At 43.1% G+C, this 21027-nt stretch overlaps 8 protein-coding genes across 8 annotated transcripts; 3 read left to right on the forward strand and 5 right to left on the reverse strand.

Moving 5' to 3' along the window:
• Positions 1-6383: 6383 nt before the first annotated feature.
• On the reverse strand, positions 6384-6881 carry PAAG_05229 (hypothetical protein; the record flags this gene model as incomplete). Its single annotated transcript, XM_015845509.1, has 1 exon — positions 6384-6881. The coding sequence occupies one exon, from the start codon at positions 6879-6881 to the stop codon at positions 6384-6386; it is 498 nt and encodes a 165-aa protein (XP_015699735.1).
• A 1257-nt stretch (positions 6882-8138) lies between these two features.
• On the reverse strand, positions 8139-9444 carry PAAG_05230 (hypothetical protein; the record flags this gene model as incomplete). Its single annotated transcript, XM_002793048.2, has 4 exons — positions 8139-8604; positions 8677-9215; positions 9295-9312; positions 9385-9444. The coding sequence occupies 4 exons, from the start codon at positions 9442-9444 to the stop codon at positions 8139-8141; spliced, it is 1083 nt and encodes a 360-aa protein (XP_002793094.1).
• Positions 9445-10157: 713 nt separating this feature from the next.
• On the forward strand, positions 10158-10376 carry PAAG_05231 (hypothetical protein; the record flags this gene model as incomplete). The annotated part of the gene is made up of 1 exon (XM_015845510.1): positions 10158-10376. One exon carries the CDS (start codon positions 10158-10160, stop codon positions 10374-10376), a length of 219 nt encoding a protein of 72 aa, XP_015699736.1.
• A 621-nt stretch (positions 10377-10997) lies between these two features.
• PAAG_05232 (hypothetical protein) lies at positions 10998-15845 on the reverse strand (the record flags this gene model as incomplete). The annotated part of the gene is made up of 4 exons (XM_015845511.1): positions 10998-11335; positions 11475-12950; positions 13062-14034; positions 14124-15845. 4 exons carry the CDS (start codon positions 15843-15845, stop codon positions 10998-11000), a joined length of 4509 nt encoding a protein of 1502 aa, XP_015699737.1.
• Positions 15846-16095: 250 nt separating this feature from the next.
• PAAG_12006 (hypothetical protein) lies at positions 16096-16310 on the reverse strand (the record flags this gene model as incomplete). The annotated part of the gene is made up of 2 exons (XM_015847557.1): positions 16096-16224; positions 16296-16310. The coding sequence occupies 2 exons, from the start codon at positions 16308-16310 to the stop codon at positions 16096-16098; spliced, it is 144 nt and encodes a 47-aa protein (XP_015702860.1).
• A 183-nt stretch (positions 16311-16493) lies between these two features.
• Positions 16494-17156, forward strand: PAAG_05233 (60S ribosomal protein L26; the record flags this gene model as incomplete). Its single annotated transcript, XM_002793051.2, has 2 exons — positions 16494-16700; positions 16884-17156. 2 exons carry the CDS (start codon positions 16494-16496, stop codon positions 17154-17156), a joined length of 480 nt encoding a protein of 159 aa, XP_002793097.2.
• Positions 17157-18324: 1168 nt separating this feature from the next.
• On the reverse strand, positions 18325-19143 carry PAAG_05234 (vesicle-associated membrane protein; the record flags this gene model as incomplete). The annotated part of the gene is made up of 2 exons (XM_002793052.1): positions 18325-19033; positions 19106-19143. The coding sequence occupies 2 exons, from the start codon at positions 19141-19143 to the stop codon at positions 18325-18327; spliced, it is 747 nt and encodes a 248-aa protein (XP_002793098.1).
• Positions 19144-19633: 490 nt separating this feature from the next.
• PAAG_05237 (hypothetical protein) lies at positions 19634-19894 on the forward strand (the record flags this gene model as incomplete). The annotated part of the gene is made up of 1 exon (XM_002793055.2): positions 19634-19894. One exon carries the CDS (start codon positions 19634-19636, stop codon positions 19892-19894), a length of 261 nt encoding a protein of 86 aa, XP_002793101.2.
• Between the last annotated feature and the right edge of the window lie 1133 nt (positions 19895-21027).

A 21027-nucleotide genomic window follows, 5' to 3' on the forward strand; every position in this document is an offset into this window, starting at 1 on the left:
TGTCAGTCAGTTTGCTTCTGACTAGACAGAGAATCTGTTGCTGCAGCATGTAAAAGCTTTACATTAAAGACATTGTGAATGCCAGATGAGATGTTCAGTCAGTAAGTATGAAATCATATCTTTTCTAGCACAGTATATTGATTGTATTTTGCATTCAGCTTCTTGCACAGATGATTAGTTCTCATGTTCTTTAAGCTCAATCAAATCTTATCTCCAGGTTAAAAGCTTGAAGCTGAGTCTCTTTGTCTATTCATATATTTCTATTGAGATTGCTGAGCATTCATCATTTTTACTTGAGCTCACTTCAACACTTTACAGATCTTTCTCATATAATTATCTGCAAACTCAATGAGATTATGTGATGTTTCAACAGAGGGTGCATCAGCTATATCAATGAAGAAGACATGAAAAAGATGTGTTAAAAAGAATGAGCTCACATTCATTGAGACAGCATCTCTATTATTGATGATCAGCTCTGCTAGAGGAAGTCATTCATATCAGTCATCCTGTTGAAAGCTAATGTACTTGTGTAGATAGATTTTCAGAGTCTGATTCATTCACTCTGTAGCTCTGTCAGTCTCTGAGTAATAGACTGTGAAGAGTCATCTCTTAATGTCTAATTTCTCACACATTCAAGTTCAAAATATACTTGTGAAAGCTGACCCTCAATCTGACACTACTGTCTTAGAAATGTCATGTTGAGAAATGATGTTGCAAAGAAACACTTTAGTCACTGTCTCTGCATCAGTTTTCTTAACTGCTTTTAATATAACTCTTTTGATCAGTCTGTCTGTTATAATCATGATGTTCATGTATTCTTTAGAGCTCAGTAAGTTCATGATAAAGTTCATAGAAAGCTTCTGCCACATGTGTTCAGAAATGAGAAGAGGCTTAAGCAGTCTCTGACATTGATCTCTTCATGTGATGTTTGATCTGCAAAGATGACAGTTCCTGATCATTCTTCTCACATCAGCAGTATAGTTTGATCAGTAGAATTCACATCTTAGAATTTCTGCTGTTTGCTTTCACCCAGGATGATCAGTAAGAGATGAGTCATGAGCCTCATGCACTAATCTGATTCAAAGAGGTTTGAAGTCTGGCACTCACTTACAATCTCAAAAGAGAAGCTCTTCATTCTCATTTAAAGAGCACTTAAAGACAGAGGCCTTAATGCTGAGTTCAGAAGAAAATCTGAATCTTCTCTCATGAAGAGTTTGCTCCAGATGCTGCAGAATCTTATCATTTCTGTGAGTCTCATTTCACTGAGCTTGAAGAGACATCTCAGATTCTATGCTGGCAGCAGCCACTATTGATTCCATTCCAGATGCCAGTACATTAAACTTAAGTAGTTGAGCTTGCCTCTGCTTGATTCTCTCATCATCAGCACTCTGTGGCATGTTCTGCTCTCTTCATGATAGAGCATCTGATTCAGCATTCAACTTCTATGGCTGATAATCAATTCTGAAGTTGAATCAATAGAGAATATTTATCCAACATAGCTATCTTTCATTTAGTCTGTGTGTAGTCATGAAGTATTCTAGATTCTTATGATCTGTGAGAATCTTGAATTCCTTTACACTTTATAGCTCAGCATTTCATTTCTTTAAACACTCAATTATCACTAATAACTCCTTATCATGAATCTCATAGTTGCATTCCGCAGGTGAATGCTTGTGAGAGAAGAAGACACATGGGTGTAGAATGCTCTGCTCATCATATTGTAGCAGCACTTCTTCTGAGACATAACCTGAGAAGTCTATTTCCAATATAGTCTCACAGTCAGAATCAAATTGAAGCAGGATTGAAGCAGAGATAAACATTGATTTTAGACACTTAAAAGCTTCCTCAGCTTTGCTTGTCCACAAAAAAGAAACATTCTTGCATGTAAGAATTGTCAGTAAGATCATAATCTTTGAGAAATCTCTGATAAATTGTCTATAGAAATTGACAAAGTCTAAAAATCCTCATACATCTTTAAGAGTAGTAGATGTCACTCATTTCAAAACAGCTTAAATCTTTTCTGAATTCATTCTTATATCCTTGCTCACTTCAATGATGAATTTAAGATATTTTGTACTGTTCATCTCAAACTCACTTTTTCTGATGTCTGTCTGCAGGCCTGCTTTCTGTAGATGCATAAGCATCTTTTGTACATGCTTGCAATGCTTCTGTAAGCTTCTTGAGAAAAATATCAAGATGTCATCTAAATAGACTGAGCAGAAGTTGTTCAGATATCCATGTAATACTTAGTTGATATATTTTTGAAACATGCTCAGAGCATTGGCTAAATCAAAGAGTGTAACCAGTCACTCAAATAGCTCATATCTGATTCTAAAGATTGTCATCCACTCATCACCTTCTGTGATTCAAATCTTGTGAAAAGCTGCAATAATGTCCAGCTTAATGAATCATTTAGCCTGTCCAATTCATTATAAAGTCTCACTGATTAATGATAGAGGATATCAATCCTTTCAGATGATTTTGTTAAGAGCTTAATAGTTCACACAGAATCTTAGCCCACCCCCAGACTTCTTCACAAATAGTATGAGAGTGACTGCAGGGGAGTTACTCACTCTAATAAAATCTTTATCTAGATAATCTGTAAGAGTCTTTTGCAAAGCCAGTAGTTCCTCTTAAGATATATTATATAATGAGCTCTAAGGGGGTTGTTCTGCACTACCATTAGTTTTTTTAATCAGTTCAATCCTATGATCTCTACCTGGGCCATGAAGTGGGGGTAGAGTGTCAATGGCTTCCTTATCAAATACATTCAAAAACTCATGATAATGTTCAGGTAGCTTTTCTCTAAGGTCAATCTTTGATTTCACTTCTAGAGTCTTTTGAATATCAGTCAAACTGACAGTGAAGATCTCAATGTTTTACTTCTCTCAAGTGCTCACAAGCCTAGAGAAGCTTACAGCAGAGATGGGAATCACATCAGCTTTTGCATTTGAACTAGACTCTACCTCTATGTCACTCTCTTCAAATCTCACAATTCTTTAATAAGGAATCACAGTTGTCTTTTACTGGGCCAGCCAGGGGTCATCTAGATACATATCATAATTATGTAACTCATTCACTATATAGAGAAAGGTCTGTTCAGTTACATGACCATCTATATCAATTTGAATGCCAGTCACTATGCTTGTGGAGAGTCCCATGAAGTCTTCAGAGCCAGTCATTTTAACAGGGAGAATTTCAATACATAGGAGATTATGCTTGTTAATGTAGGATTGAGAAATAAGATCATAGACATTACATCTACTGTCTATCATTGCTCCAGTTGAAAAGGCATTATCTACTAGAGCATCAATAGTGAAGGGTTTGAATATCATTTTAGATTTAAATCTTCTCTATTACTTTCTCATAAGATTCTTATTTTGCTCCTTTCAGTGTCTTTTGATTGGAGCTACTCTTTTCTCAAATTTTCACTCATATTCACATCATCATCATTCAGTACTGGCTTGGGGATCATCTTAGCTATCATGAGAGTGACAGAGTGTCTGAGAGGTTTGAACAGGCAGCTCTTAATCATATGACCTTCAGCTCCACATCTTAGGCACAGGCCTTGCTCTCTTTGTTGATTAACCTCTATCTGATTTATCAATTTGATGTGGCAGGTGCTTGAGGTCACAGCATTAGAAGAGAGATTCATCAAATCATCAGTAGAAGCTTGAGACTGATTTCATCAGTCAAGAACAGCATGATGAAGTAGAAAGTGTGAATTAGATATTGTATGATCTGAAGAAGATCTGCTCTCACAATGTTTAGATCATTGTCTTAAAGTTTTAAGCTCAGAGAGTTGATGATCAACTAATCTAAGCTCCTTGCAGTAATTCTCATAGAGAGATGGTTTCCTTACACCCACTATGCCTTCCCTCAGCTCCATGCTTAGAGTGGATTTCAAATACCTTTTTTTAACATGATCATCTTATCTGTGACTATCAGCTTCCAGCAGTAGCTGATTAAATTTGAGCAGAAAGTCAAAAAGAGCTCTTCTACTCTGTCATAGATTGTTGAGCTTTTGCATAGCCTTTTCCTGTCATGCAGAATCACTAAAGAGCATGCATGTCTGCTCCAGTAAACTCTCTACTGTGAAGTTGATCTTGTTCTTATTATTCTCAATTCAGAGATAAACTCAAGCTGCTGCTATTTCTTTCAGTCTTGAGTACACATATCAAGCACATTCCTCATTATTATCTAAAGCTTTCTCATTGACCTTAAGTTTTGATTGAAGCTTTAGCTCTCACTAAGAGTAGTGCTTCAGATTAGAATCATCATACTTCTTGCAGTCCAGTAGCTTGATCTTTGGTCTTCTGACTGCAATGAGTGGTTGCAGGTTTGATTGAGAGAGAATTGATGTTGAGATGTTCAAAGCTTGTTGTAGATTAGCTATTTCAGCTTGCTGAGCTGCTATTAAATCCCTGTTCTCACACTGAACCTGTTCCTGCTGTTGGAGAAAAGTCATCTATTGTTGTTCAAAGCTGCTGAGGGTGTCTCTGCTCATTGCTTCATGTTGATTCATTTGTTGTACAAGTCTGCCACTTTATCTCATTCAGCTAGACATTTTTAATGTTGCTCATTCATTTGTTAGCATGATTGCTAACTCAGTCTATTCATATATCAATGCTATCACTGAACTTTATGATGCAGAATTTAAGGCTCTCAATAGTCTATCATATATCAGCATGTTTGCTGAGCTTCATGATACAGAATTAAGACTCTTAGTGGTCTATCAATGAAAGGAGTGAAGCAATTCATAATGTAAAGAGTTAAGCTCTAAGAACTAGAGGCTAGTCCTCCTATATAACAAAGATGAATTGCTTGAGAAAGGGAAGAAAAGAATGAGATGAGAACTCAAGCTTAAGCAAGCTCACGTAGCATAATCACATGCGCATGTGCAAATGATGACTAGGCTGAGTCAGCCAGCCAGAGCAAATCTAGAGGTTCAACCCCTTATAGTTTTGAACTCAGATGTGTGAGAAATTAGACATTAAGAGCTGACTCTTCACAGTCTATCAATGAAGCTACAGAGTGAATGAATCAGATTCTGAAAATCTATCTATATAAGTATGTTAGCTTTCAACAGAATGACTGATGTGAATGACTCTCTCTGATAGAGCTGATTATCAATAATAGAGATACTATCTCAACAGATGTAAGCTCATTCTTTTTAATACATCTTTTTCACATCTTCTTCATTGATATAGCTGATGCACTCTCTGTTGAAATGTCACATAATCTCATTGAGTTTGCAGATGATTATATGAGAAAGATCTGTGAAGTGTTGAAGTGAACTCAAGTAAAAATAATGAATGCTCAGCAATCTCAAAAAAACTATGTAAATAGATAAAGAGATTCAGCTTCAAGCTTTCAATCTGAAGATAAGATCTGGTTGAGCTTAGAGAACATGAGAACTAATCACTCATACAAGAAGTTGAATGTGAAATATAATCAATATACTGTGCTAGAAAAGATAGAATTTCATGCTTACTGATTGAATGTCTCATCTGACATTTATAATGTTTTTAATGTAAAGCTTCTATATGCTGCAGTGACAGATTCTCTGTCTAGTCAGAGGCAAACTGACTGACAGCCACTCACTATAGAGACTCTGAAAGAATCTGAGTTTAAGATTGAGAAAATTTGAGATGAACAAATCTATCAAAGAAAAAAGTAATATCTTGTTAAATGAGTAAGTTGAGCTAAGTCTACATGAAATGATGTGAGTCTTCTACAAGAAGCAAAGACTTTGAACACTAGGGAGGCCTCTCAGCAGGCAAAATTAGATATAAAGAGGACTTTAAAAAATCATAAAGACCTGCACTAAAGAGGGAGAAGAGGGGTATTATAAAAGACTGAACCTCTAAATTCACTCTGACTGGCTGACTCAGCCTAGTCATCATTTGCATGTGCGCACATGATCATGCTACTGTAGAGGATTAAGCTCTAAGAACTAAAGGCTAGTCCTCTTATATAACAAGGATGAATTGCTTGGGAAAGGGAAGAAAAGAATGAGATGAGAACACAAGCTTAAGCAAGCTCGCGTAGCATGATCATATGCACATGTGCAAATGTTGGATACATGCTAGCATCAATAACATAGAAATCGAATGGATCCAGTGAGCCCAGCGGGCGTTCCTTAGTGGTTGGTTTGAATATGGCAGTTACTCCCTTAACAGGTAGAATGTTGGTTTCGGGGGAATGTTTTTCGATGAAGGGGCTTTGTGTCTAGGTATGTGTCCGTTTACCAGTGTTGTGCATGCCTTGGAGAGGAAACCTATGGACATGTTGGCATTCTACCCTTGCGTCTCAAGAGATTCTTCTGTTTTTACGTCTGCGTCTGTCTCCATGTGTATGTGGAAGAGTTGGCGGTTTAGCCATCATCGCTGTTTGGGATGGTGTATCCCAGCTTCTGTTGTATAGGGTGAAGTGTTTTCCACCTCTGGTTGTCGCACTGGTGATCCAGAGTCTGTTGTATGATGATGACGACGACGATGTGGGATTGCATGCGAGTTATACGAGTTATTGAGGACTCCTGCAGAGTCGCGTTCTTTATGGTTTCGTGCTTGTGTATTGGGGGAAGGACGAGGAGAAGACCAGCTCTGGCTGCCATCATCATATATATTGTATTCAGGCTCAGAGTCGTTATCTATATGATTGCTATCATAATGTCTTTTGCTTAAGTCATAGTTGATAAAACCTGAGGGGATGCTAGTCATTACTTCTCTTCTCATTGTATTTCTGTTTTCTTTCTTCAATTGGGCATCCTGTGTTTTCTCTCCGAAGTTTGAGCCAGGAAAACTTCCATAGTCTATGAAAGTCTTGTATGAGCTACTCGAGTCCAGGGTACGCGTTCGCAATCGGGCTTCCTCATCCATGGCAAACTGCAGAACGTGACCTAAGAGGGTGAACTCCAGGAAGAAATATTATGAAGATTACGATCAGAAAGTTAAAGCGTGTTTTTCCCGAAGTACATTTTACGTAGTTGATATATCACATAGGAGTGAAGGATATGTAGGGGGATCAAAGGGTGCAGTTGGTAGTTTTTATCTCCTAAGCTTTTGAAACGAGCATATCTACATTGTGCATCATGTAGGGAAAAGGTGGGCAAAATGTCAATCAAAGAAACAAATCCCATCAGGGAGAGAGGCTTGAGAAAGGAAGATAGCCGAGCATTGGTTTTTCAAAGGTTTTTGTCACCCCATTGAAGAGACTAAAAGCCCCTAAAGACGTGAGCAGCTGATGCCTTAAGAAACATAGAGTGTAGGAAGCAGGATTAAAGGATTTGTTTCTAGAAAGTATTCTCAACACCATTTGGTTCTTTATGAAAGCAGGGTCAAGAGAGGCTTGAAGAGGAAAGGAATTGTAAGGAATCAAATGGAGGAAATATATATGACAGGTATGAATGAATAACAACGCTTCTCTATTCCTTCTTTTGTGCAATAAAAAGTAAATTTGAGTTCCAACCCATATGCACAATTCAAGAGTCAAGAGGAAATATGGCTCAGAGTGTTAAAGGGAAGGGTGCTTTTCCATTCTTCAAAAGTTGGTTTGAAATAAGAAAAAACCGATCACAATGGCAAGATTTGTAGAAACTTAAAGCCAAATAACGGAGCGACTGTCAAATAAAAATGCGGGAAATGAATACAAAGGAAAATCAATCTAATTGCCTGAGAGGGAGAGAGGGAGAGTCAGACCCCAAAAGACATGTCAGTCAGGACATGCTGTGGTTCCTGTTCATTTTTCATCATGAACAAAGAAATAAGAGTTTATATATTTTCTTCCTGAGAACAAAATAGCTGCATAAAAAGCAATGATAAATGAAATATATAGTAATGGGGACATATATCCATTATCCACGATAACATCACATCTCACATTTCACATCTTTATCATAAAATACCAAAACCAAACAACCGCTCGTAATTTTTGTGTTGGCAGGCATCGTTTGCCATAGCTTGGAGAGAGAACGTGGTGTAGCCCCAGCGCAGATAGTGAGCGGGAGACACCAGGTCGCCAGATCAGAACGAGACCCGATATCATATTGAATGACTGGATGTTGAGGTCGAAACTGTCCGTTCATCACTGAAGTTCCTTCTTTGGAGTGAAAGAGTCAACGCTGTTTTGATCTTGTTCTATCCTGCTCCATCGACGGGATTTGATGGTTCGTCTAGACCGGCACTGTTTGCATGCACCTGAGATGAAGCACCGCGAAGTTTTGCAATGCGTTCCTCCTCAGATTGATCCCGTAGCCGTTCGGTCTCTTTGCGCAGTGACTCCATATTCCATTCATTTTGATTATCGTCGTCGTCATGATCGCCGCCATCACCATTTTCGTCTTCTGATGCGTTCCAGTCGCCGCTTTCGAACATGGCACGACCGCTGGCATCTTTCGCTTTCCGGGCCTCTTCCTCCGCAGCTTTCTTGTCAAGACGTTCTTTTTTCCACTTGGCGAACGTTTCTGGAGTGACTGGGGTTAGCTTGCCGGTAAGTTTATGGCGTTCGGACTCGAGAAAGTCTTCAAGGGTCAGAGTTTTCAGGGGAGATTTGTCCATCAGAGCCTTTTCAGCAGCTCTTTGCTCCTTGGTTTTAAGGACGAATCTGTACGCCGTCGACATGGATTAGACGATAGCTACCGAAATTCCAATCGTAAAACAGGGAACAAGAACATACCCAGGTGGCAGACTGTGTTTGTACATGCACTTATCCCCTCCGTTAGGGCAAACCCAGAACCAGCCATATTTCTGATTTTCCACGGCCTCAATGAAGTACTTGCAGACCTTGTCGGTTGTCGTCTTCGGGTTACCGTGCTTGCTCAGCACGACATTTCTCAACTTTTCCTCGTCCCAGTTATCCATAAGATCCTGCTTCTTGTCCTCCTCCGCATCTCTGGAGTCGGAATATAAATCTTTCTTCTGCGCTTTCCGCTCCACCGCAGGATCGTGGCTGAATTTGCATTTTTTCCCTTTCTCACAACTCCCCTTTTTGAAGAATATGCAGAGGACGGTTTTAGGGTCGACGCCAAATGGTACTTTTTGGACCTGGACAGGTTTGAAGAGCTCTGCAGCTTCGCGTTTGGCCTGTTCAGCGGCAGCCTTATCCTTTTCCCGCTGGATTCGTTGAGCCTCTTTCTTCTTGTCATCTGAAGTCTTATTTGATCGTGCTTGGGCTTGAAGTTGGGCTATCTGTTTCTTTGCACTACCTCCTTTTTTCTGTTATCACAGTTGTTAACCCCTGAGCTAGGAAAGTGGTTTGATACATATACGGTAGCATCAGTAATTAGCCACGTACATTTTTCATGCCAAAGGTCTAGAAAATAGATTAAAAGCGTCGGGGTTAGCAATCTGTAAACAATTTCTTAACCACGCAATGACAACCTACCTTATCCTCCACCGTAGCCTTCGACTTCTTCGGCTGATCACTTCCCTTCTTGGGCGGCATATTGCCGTATATGTAGAGAGCGGGTGAGTATGAAGGTGAGTGGGTGTGGTAGCATATATTAAATACCTTGGTAGGTAGTTATTTAGAAAATATTCTGGGTTGTTGCTGTTCGAAATTACGTCTTGGAACAGGAATCTGCGTGGCAGCACCAACAGCCCGTACAGCCAGCCAGAGGATGGGGGGAGGAATATGATGTAAATATATATGTAAGGTGAGATAGGGTAACTTTATTGCTGGGTTGTCGCTGGTTGTTCCATATGTCCATATATTCCTATGTTCCTATGTATATATATCACTGTGCTGTGTGGAGTGAAGAAGGCAAGGCTGCTGGAAAGAAGAAACAGCCGAGCTTGAAAGGGAACTTTTGGTGGGAAGGAACCAGGCTTGGCAAGAGTGGCAATAGGGGAGGCTGTGTGTTTAACCCATCCGCACTTGTCCTAATAGTATATATAAGTGCTTGAGAATGAATAAGAAATGCTGCGAAGAAAAGCAGACAACGCAACACACAGATATATAAAAGCATAAAAGAGGGATATAGAAATCGCTAGTGAAACTGACAGTCTGGGGATTAATAATTTGGAGACCAGCTGAAAGTAAGAAATATTTAACTAAATAACCGTCCGCGGTCTTCTCCCATCCTAAATACTTTCTTACCATTTGGACATTTGCTTACACGCCGCCACAGCGTCAAGCAGCTATAACAAACCGCCAAAATGATCTCCAACGACCAGCTCTACCAGTTCGCCATCTTCCTCGGTTCCTGTGCCATGCTCCTCATCATCCTCTACCACTTTCTCGAAATCAACGCCAAAGACTCCCCCAACACTACCTCTGCCTCCGAAGAGCCTTCGGTTAAAGTCACACAAGGCGCGACCCCGGCCGAAAGTTCTGCCACTGTAGCTGGTGGAGGAGCTGCTAGTAGGAAAGGATAGCAAGTGATAAGAAGGGATCAAAAGTGATAAGATTCCAGAAGGACAGGAGGACAGGAGGAGTGGAGGAGTGGAGGAGTGGAATGGGCTGCGATTGGATTGGACCCGATGAAGACGAGAACGGAACCACCTTTGCTACATATCCGTGAATGTACTATACAAGATGGGTGCATGTCCTACGTTTTATCGCGTGTACGAACTCGTTCTCGCATGTTACATGGCGACTCCATTTCCTGTCCTAAGACGCAAATGCCAGGGTGGCTATCTCTATAGAAGTGAATTTGAGAATAGATTTTTGTTCCTCAGGCACATCGGGAATGTATGGTAGATAGATATACCCTTAGGGATGTATCAGTTCAATGTATTGCCCAGGTTCTGCGCCTAGCTTCAAGAAATTCTCTCCCCAAACCCCCCAATGTACAAACGGAAAGAAGTACATAAAAGACAAGCGGTAGTTTAGCGACTTTCCCCCTCCAATACAACACCAGTGACCCCCCATACCCATATTCGCCGCAAAATGGCATCTGTTGGCATCTATAAACACGTCGGAGAGTATAACTTTGCAGGGAAAAGAAAGATAGCAATTCAATCAAAACCAATTTCGCACCGAAACGTTTCAGTGCCCTAGAGATCATTATTATCCCTACCCTCATCCTCAGGTATAATCTCAAAAACGCTCTCGGAGTCAGCGATCGTCTCCTGTCTTTTCGGGTTCATGAATGTACACCCGCTGCGTCCCAGACCTATTCCAACCATCATTTGTTTCTTTTCGATAGCCCGCATCACCTCCAGCGCCTTTGCTTTGTCGCTCTCGATACCGTACATTTTGTTGAAGGACCGAATCGACCTGTAGGTCGCGGGGAGAACCAGGGTAGGCCGTGTGCCTTTAGTAGTTGCCTTGGCAATGACGGTGCGACCATTTTCGTCATTCAGATAATCGTCGATATTGGAATCTTGATGACCTAGACGAAACAGAGAAAGAAAAAAGATAATGAGAAATTTTCTAGATTTTTATTTTCTTCCTTCTTTTATCTCTTTCTCTGGAAAGACGATGTTGTGCTCATAAAACAACATTTGGGTTGCTGAGTTTGCCTGTCTCACCGGATCTTACCGACCCTGGGCCCTCACCCAGCGTCCATGCAATTTCATTCAAGTGTACTTTCTCCAAGTGATCACGCAGCTCATCACACGTTGTGAAGTTGTTCCCTCCATCAGCTCCCGGGACGCTGCACCCGGACCACAAGCAGGACGTGACGCTTGTGCTGACTTTGGGAACATGGAGGCGAGTGACGTGTTTCCGCAGTGTCTGAATATTGTGAAGCTGGGCATCGCAGTTTCTCCACTTGCATTCGTATATGTGGTATGGTTGCCTCGAGGGTGATACCTGTGAACTTGTCGAAATCGTAATCTCGACTCGATCTGCAATTTTGGGTTTGTTTTTCGCGCCCGGAGGGCGTCCACGGCGACGAGGTCCGGGGATTGGAGGAGTGGAATTCATCATCATCATATTATTATTATTGTTATTATTATTATTATTATTATTTTGATCTTGAAGTGACGGGTTATCACCGTTGACCGTCTGAGAAATGCGAAGATGAGACGGTGTATGAGGAAATTGTGAAGGACGTAAAGAAGATCGAGAGGTAAAGTCTTCCTTGGCCTGGTCACGTGGAATCCGATTAGATAAGCGACTTGGTGGCGTTCGGTACGGGCGAATAGTGAGTGAGGGAGGCCTGGAAATAGCATCAACAAGAGGTACTTCGGGAGGTGGAGGTCCGCCAGGATCGACGAGTTCCCAGCGGAATGTTCGTAGATCAGACGCATTATCAACAGCTAAGAAATTATCCCGCAGCTTTGAAAGGTGCTGGTTCAAGGGACGTTGAGTTGGGTGACGTCCGGTGGCAATCAAAATGTCTCTCGCAATGGTCTTAGGATCATAGTACCGCGTTTTCAATGCCTCCGCCTTGTTTAACGGCTTTACAATATCTGCACGTTTTCGGAGTGCTTCATTTTCCGCAGAAGAATTCGAATTAGTCATTCTAAATTGTGATGGATCCAGCTTCCTTGAGGGAGGAGCTGGGGTTCCAGCGGTTTCAGGCGTGGCAGAGGTGAGTGGCGGCACGCTATGACTATCCACATCCATGTAGCCTTCGGGCGGTGTATTTTCCAAATGTGGATCTTTGGTGGAAGGTGGCAGATGTTCATCGTCACTGAGAAGTTGCGATAAATCCACAATCTCTGCAAATGTACGTTTTCTAGCCTTTGCCTCTTTGGAACCCGGTACAGGCACATGTGCAGGGGGTGCAGGTACACGGAATTTTGGTTTCAGCTTGCCTCCCATTGGGCTGGGAACTGGACTACCTATGTTGCGTCGGAAGGCTGTTGGGTTTGCAGGTTGAGGATAGGGTCTTGCAAGACCCGGAGTAGGTTTTTCTTGTGACAATGTAGGTTGGCATGAAGAAGGGGTTCTTAGAAACCCGGGAACACGGTTCTCTGGCGGGACAGATGTCGGAGTTGGACCCGGCCCTGAAAATGCAGGGGTTCCGCTCATTGGTGGCATAGATGCCGATGGTGTACCTTCTTTCTCCGTTTGGTTCATAAAAGCCAGAGCACAGCTTCCTGATGGAGCTGCGAATACCTTTGGCATGGACGTAGTGCTATCGCTTGTGGGTCCTTGAGTAAGGGGACTTGGATATGATGCCGGTTGGGGTTGTGTCGCTGTTGGGGGGGTTTGGCTTTGCGGTTGGCTTTGCGGCTGGCTTTGCGACTGGCTCTGCGGTTGGCTCTGCGGTTGGCTCTGCGGTTGGCTCTGCGGTTGGCTCTGCGGTTGGCTCTGTGGTTGGCTCTGCGGTTGGTTCTGCGGTTGGCTCTGCGGTTGGCTCTGCGGTTGGCTTCGCGGCTGGCTAGGAGCGGATGATGGAGCAGGTGTCGGCCCGGAACTAGTAGTTAATTCCGGTACAGCTCTAAGTAGATGTTTCGCAAAATGAACACGATTCAATGAATAACCGCGTGACTCCAGCATCCCACAAAGCTCAATGTAGCTTGGGTTTTGGTTTATAAGACTCAACACTAGTTCAGGTGGGCATTTCCTGCCAGAATTGGCATTTGCAAAAACTTGGTCAATATAACTTGCAGCAGCATTGGCTAGAGCCAATCGTCTCTGTTCAGGCCAAATTGTAGCTGCCGTCTGATCTGGCCCGTTCTTTATTAGTTCTGACTCTGGATTAGGTGATGATTTTGGTACTAATGCTGTAGCTGGAGCTGGAGCGGAAGCAGGTGATGGTGTTGACACCGGTGCCGGACCGGGCCGAACCTTATCGGAACCTATGAGTTTATCTATCTTTATAGCTTCCTTTATAACTTCCCCTGTCTGTCCTCGTCCATTGTTCTTGTTCATCTCCGGCTGCGAAGGAGATATCGGCTCAGGCTGTTCTGCCTGCAGTTGAGTGAACGAAGAATTAGTTTGATGAACAGTCGCCGCTTGACCTTTCGACTTTCGTTTCCGTCGAGCTGCAGGGAATTTACCCCAGTCACGACGTGGATCGTTCTCATCTGTGGGTTTTGGAGTGTTAATAATAGTAGTGCTAGCATCAGGCGCAGATGCGGGAAATCTCGCAGCACTACTCCGTTCTTGCATACCTTGAGAGTGGGAATTATTTGACTGTGGTCGTGATTGCGATTGAGCCGAAATATAAATGTTAGCTTTGCCCACACCAACAAGGGGGCAGGAGATACCCAAATCGTGCTTACCTGGTCGAGAGAACCAAACAACCTGGCAAATTTACTTGGATCCTTCGATTTCAGCTTTTTCATTTTCTCCAACATCATTGTCATTTCCAGATCCATATCCTCATCTGAATGTGCCTCAGCCTGTGCTGCAGGAGCTGGTGCAGATGCCTGACCTCCAGGTAGTGGAACAGGCTGTTGAATATGTGGTTGAACAGGTGGTGCCTGAGTGGTGTTCGCCTTCTCAGTCGATTCAGCTGGAGCAGCAGAAGTAGAGTTTTCTACTATTGATTTGTGATCGGGTTTGCGGCCGAATTTTTTGACCTTTTGTAAGGAAAATGAGCCGGATGCTGCTGCAATGCTTTCAACCTGTATCCTCTCCGCGTGTGCATGAGCAGCTTTCGCCTTATCTGCCTCAAGCTTTTGTTTAACCTCAGCCTGAACAAATACGCTCTGTATATCTTTCTCCTCTTCTTTCTGTTTCTCTAACAGCTTCTGTTTTTCCAACTCCTTCTGTTTCTCTAGCTCTTTCTGTTTAAGTCGCTCCGATTCCGCTTCTGCCTCTGCAGCCTTCTTTTTCTGATATTCCTGATAATAAGGGTTGTAAATTTTGCTCGGGTCTATAAAATTTGGAGTGGAAGACTGGTATGCTTGTGATTGACTTGTGATTGCCGCCTGATCCTCAGAAGCAGAGTTATCGTAAGGGGTATTTGAAATGGTGTGTTGAGAAGGAGATGAGCTGTGAGAGTGCTGAGGAGCACCGCTGCTACTGCAACATGGACTGCCTTTTCGCTGTGATGCAGTCGAATGGCCAGGGTAAGCTGACGTAGAGGTGGGAGCAGCTGACACTGTGGGGGAGTATGCGTTTCGTGTCTGGGATGCGGATTGTTGATGCTTAGAGATGTTCGACTGTGCGGACGTTGTTGAGCTTCTACTATATTGCAGTTTAGCGATTTGCTGGTGCTGGTGATAAGACTGATCAGTCTGCTCTAATGGCGATGGTCCTGTGGGGTTTGAGGATACCAAATTTGACATAAGAGTCCCGTAACATGGGTAGGAATGCGAAGGCGTTGAGGAAGCAGCTTGACTGGTAGATGTACGGTGTGGGGGAATGCTAGAAGACAAAGCAGTCATTGCCGAAGCTGCGGCAGTCCGCGAGCGTTGAGCGGAGTTCGGGCGATCAATTGACGAAGCAGCATTTGCGGGAGATCTGCTCTGATTTCTTGATTCGGACTGATAACTCATGTTAGCGGAGACAGAGGTGTTTGAAGGCGAATCAATGGCGGAGTCGTGGATGGCGACAGGTTCTAATGCAGAACCATAGGGTGCATGTTGCTGTGTTGGTGAAATAAGCTGACTATAAGCTTGTTGGGCTGGTTGGGCCCGCTGGATTTGGTGGGTATGGTGGGTTTGTTGAGACGAGATTGACGACACGGCATTGGACGTATGGTAGCTAGATTGTTGCTGCTGGGGTTGCTGATGATACCCGTATCCCTGCGCGGGGTCGTCGGATGGCCAGTTTCCGGACTGTTGCTGCTTAGAGTTTTGGGCGGCTATATCCGGGTTGTTTTGGCCTTGCCACTCATAGCTCTGCAGTCCGTAGCTCCTATCAGTCTGCTGGATATTCGAGGCTGGTGACGCCGAGGTAGCTGGGATCTGGCGGAGTGAGGAGTAGGAGGAGGATTGTGTATTCTGCCCGCCAGTCAAGTATTGGTATGGGGGATATCCAAATCCCTGGTACGACATGACCAGCAAAGGATATAGCCCAGGGCTGAATAAATCACGTCTTCCACGCTACGAACACTGAATGTGAGATGATAATGCATAGGGTATCGCATTGGAGGGCGGGAGAGTGACGGAGTGAAGAGAGAGCCTGGCGAAGCTCGAGACCGAACGGGAATCGACGTGCGCAACGCAAAGCAAGCGAGAGACGAGACTGAACGAGGAAGGGAAGCAGCAGTATTTGGATTTGCAATGGACTGCCTGAGTCAACACCTCACCACCACCTTGTATCGACTTGTCGTTCCTCGTGTAGAGAGTTGCCGCTCGATGTTGTCGCTAAAGATAAGTCGCAATCGGTGTCTTTAAGCACAAAGGTCAGGTCACGGGGTTTGCCGGGCGCGACCTGGATGATAAGTCAGCAGAACCTACCCACCACCAACGCTAAGCCCAATATAGCCAGATCAGCTGACCCACACAGCGCTGACACATTTTCAATTCAGTGTGGAACGACAAGAAGGAAAAATTAATACAACCAGAAGAATCTCGACGACGACGACGACACGATCACATTCCCCCATCCGCCAAAGCCCCCCTTTTCCGGAGCCAGATCTCATTTTCCCTACGATCTGCACAAATGGCCAAGATCAACTCAGGTGTGTATGCTGGTTTTCTATGTTGTTTCTTCGGCTTCCCAGGGCGGTAAAATCGGACACCCTTCAATCAACCCTGGAATACGCAATGCTGATATTTTTGCTTCAATCGGCAGATCTCGCCTCCTCACGGCGGAAGTCGCGCAAGGCGCACTTCAGCGCCCCGTCTAGTGAACGACGAGTCATCATGAGCGCGCCATTAAGCAAGGAACTGCGAGAGAAGCACAATGTATGAGATCCACAACCCTATAATTCCGAACGAGACGTGGAGGAGGCAAAAAAGGAGGAAAGAAGCAGGATTAGGAATGGAGAGAATCAGGAGGAGAAGTTTGTGAAATTAGAGTTACGAGCAATAGCAAAACGTTACATATTTCTGGAACATCTTTATCTGATATGGTTTGGAAATAACCAGGTCCGCTCGATACCCATCCGTAAAGATGACGAAGTCACCATCATTCGGGGCTCCAACAAGGGCCGCGAGGGCAAAATCACAAGCGTCTACCGCCTCAAATACGTCGTGCACGTCGAGCGTGTCACCCGCGACAAGTCCAACGGCCAGAGCGTCCCAATTGGCATCCACCCTTCCAAAGTTGTTATCACCAAGCTGAAGATCGACAAAGACCGCGAGAGCATCCTGGAGCGAATGGCTAAGGGACGGGAAGCCAAAGCTCCAAAGGGAAATTAAATTAGAAACGGCGTAATCTTCTTTGCTTTCTTTTCTTCTTATTTCTTCCTTCACTTTTCTTTTCATTCTTTTGTCTTCCTTGCCTTTTTATTTTCTCCGTTCGAGGACTGTGTGGGGGGGCTCAGTTTTACACAACATGTTGGTCGGATTCGTGGTTCGTGGATTGGAGAAAAGTTTCTCTACAGGCTCAGCGGATCTTGGGAAAAGGAAATTATATGACTTGATTGTCTGTAGTGCAAAACACGGGCGGGCTGATTTTTGACGTTTTCGATTTCGGCTTATTTATGTGTCCTCCTTTTCACATACCCGCTTCGATGCATGATTGAAAATTAGTATACCATTTCAGAGCCGCGACCGATCCGATCAGAAATGTCAAAACAGGTTCCAAAAAATTCATGATGGAAAGAAATTAACCACACCTTTTGTTCTTGCTTGCGTCAATTTCTTCCTCCCTCTCCCCCCTTCCAGAGACATATTGTGAGATCACTCTCAAAGCTGTCATGCAACTGAATCTTGCCAGTATTATCTCCGCGCAAATCGAGAGAATTATCATATTCCTCCATTTAGTGGTTTGCGAGGTATACGGCTGGCGTATATGAAGCAATTGCTGCAAACCCATTCCAAACTTACTTTTTACATATTATGTATTTATCAAGCGAAGTGCGATGGTTGCAAGGTTCGTCTCGCCTGCAGACTTGTCCCTAGGCCCTGCCAGTAACGGAGACAAGTTTGATGGGGAGGCACATCATTTTTATTTGTTAGGAGAATTCTTATATGATCTATGTCCATAGACTTAACTCTGAACAGATTTTCCATGAAGAATCCCAAATCATGTTCAAAAATTAAGACAAAGCGATCGGCAAATACCAAGACAAATGACTAGACATAGGATCTTTTTCCCTTTAAACTGGCTTAGTGGTATACAATGAAAACGAAAAATACATCAGCTAAGACTCAGATGTTCCAATATGGATACACCACACAGCAGCTAGACGAAGAGAAAACGAATAACACGATGATTTAAAATAAGAGCAGAAAATACATAACCACGAAGCGGACATAACGGGGGAGAGAGAGAGAGAGAGAGAAGAAAATGTCTCGCAATAAATCAGAAAATCTTGTAGTAGTATCAATTTCCCCAACCAATTCAACATAATACATCGTTCGGCTAATGGCCAACACATTTCCCCCACGCCGGCAAACCACACGCCATCCCAACAAACAGATATATAAGGAACACAACCACAACGGCCAGCAGGACCATCACCTTCACATTCTTCCACCACATCTGCCGTCTCAGCCCACGGCTCCGCACACGGAAATCCCGCGCGGTAGTACCCAGTCGATCCGTCTTGTCAACTAACAAATCAATCCGCTCCCCGCGTTCCAACACCCGCTCGATATTCTCCGTCATAATATCGCGCACGCTATCGATTTCCTTGCGCGCTGACGCTAGGGAGTCGGCTGGTGGCGCTGTATTGTAGGTTTGCAGCAGGGCACGGAGATCCGTGTTAAACGCTGCGCAGCCGTAGGCGGATAATGCGGCGAAGTCGGTGCTGTGTGGGTTGTAGGCTGCGAGGAATTTTCTTTTGATCTCCAACAGGAATGCGAAGGGGATGCGGCGACCTATCTCTACGGTGGCGACGACTAGGTAAGTGAGCGGAGCGTGGGAGGTGAGCTCGCCATTTTGGGAGGTCGCAGAGGGGGAGTCGGCGATGTAGTGGACAAAGAGGCGATCGTGGGTGTATGTTAGTTTCTGCGGGGCTTGGTGGGAGATTTTCGGCAGGATTATGGAGGCAAGTGAGGAGGCTGAGGTGGAGGAGGTGCCTGGAGATGAGTGTTCGGCGAGGATAGTCGATCTATGCGCGATGCAGGCGCTGAAGGACGAGGCCGAGGGGTTAGTCCTAGGAGATAAGCAAGGATAGAAGGTATATATGCATTGTGCTTACTATAGTAACGGGGTGGGAGGCTTCGATGAGGAGGCCATGTGTCCTGCCTGGCTAAATAATACCCGAGATGATGGAATCGGATCAATCGATTATCGCAGTTGTCTGAAATTTTGTTTGGCTGATTGTTGAATGATTATCGTTGACGGGCAAAACGTTTGGTGACGTCGAAGGTTCGTTCGAAAGGACCGAGAAGCTAGTAGTTAGTTATCACGTGAAAGCCACTTTTCTAGCCTATGTTAAGACTCTCGTTACCAAGTCCTTTCAACCCAACATACTCTAGCACCTCTTTTTCCATTGCAATTGGAAAACGTCTTAATCAATCTTGATCACATCCCTATAAGCTCTCTCCCATCCCCTCAGGCAGCAAGCCTGATGGTGTGCCAACACAGCGCCGCCAGCGCGCCCGGCCCCCCAACAACACTGAATGCGTCCTGAGCCTTGATGTGCATCTGCTCCCCCATACACTGATCACTCAAGAGACCCCATCTCTCCACCCCAATCACCCACTGCACATGTGAACTGAATGACATGGAGTCTTCAAGCTCCCCTACACCAGCAGGCAGCTCAAAGAGCATAAATGTCACACCAATACATCTCAATCTACATAGCTCAATGGCTAGTGAGCTCCTAGCCACCCATGAGGCTGAGGCACAGAAATCCCATGCAGAAGCACTAGCTACTGCAAATATGCTTGATCAGATTGAAGAAGACTTAGATGACATGAAGACAACAGACCTATCAAGAGCACTGACCCTTGAAGTCATCATGAAGGCATTAGTCAAGAATTAATATAATGAAAGTCTAGAAACAGCTAAGCAGTTCATCACAATCAAGTTTACTGACTTCACTGATACAATTGATGCAGGAGCTTTTACCTATACAAAGACAGCTGTAGACAACATTAATGTAGTAAAAATATTAGCAATCATACTGTAGAAATCTTTGCTTATAAATAATCTTAAAGAAGAAAAAATATCATAAATTTTTATATATTTGTCTTCAAATCATCTAGCTCACAAAGCAAGTTTAATCACTACTTTTAGAAATCTGAAGACTGAACTCTCAGAGTCTTTGACAATAATTATCACAGTAGTTTAAGTCATTCTCACTGATATTGTTATCATTTCTAGAAGCTTATAAGATATGAAGACTCTGCTAGTCAAAAAAATAATATAGCAGCTGTTCTCATCAATACTCAGATAGATAAAAAAGAATATTAAATCATTTGTCTAATTTCTAAGCTGATTATGAAGATTATCATGTCAATGAAAAAGATATTAGATAATCAGCATGCTGTCTTTATAGTAAGAATCAAAAAGCTGAACAAAAGACATCTGCTGGTGAGACACTTCAATAAAATAGCTATTACTTAGCTCTGTATCATATATCTATCTATAGTGTTCAGTCCTACTGATATGATAAAAGCATATGATTCTCTACTCACACTTTCTTAATTAATATATCTCAGAAAAGAAGATTTACAGATTGAGTATAATACAGACTACATATAGAAACAGATAGTACAAGATTTTAAGAGCTGACTACAACAATACAATTCTCTGAATTTAATAATCTTTACTGATAATTCATAGATAATATGTTCTCAGTGTATGACTGATGCAAAATGAGTTATATACTGAGATAATGAATATTATCTAGTCTTCACAGAAAATCTATCAATGAATAAAGCAGAGATTTTTGATGTGAAGGCAATAACAGCTCTGCAAAATCTAAAGAAAGTCATCATCTCTTCTCAGATGAAATATATCAGCAACATCTATATTTGTCTAGATAATTTGAAGATAGTATAAGCTTTTGAATCTGTGTTAATCATCTCTAGCCAGCTGATTTTTGCACAGTTTTTGAAAGTTATAAAGATCTGACAAAGTAGAAATAGACTCTCATTGATCACTCAGAGCAGA

Source organism: Paracoccidioides lutzii (genome assembly GCF_000150705.2).
Source record: "Paracoccidioides lutzii Pb01 unplaced genomic scaffold supercont2.13, whole genome shotgun sequence".
Taxonomy (NCBI): Eukaryota; Fungi; Ascomycota; class Eurotiomycetes; order Onygenales; family Ajellomycetaceae; genus Paracoccidioides; species Paracoccidioides lutzii.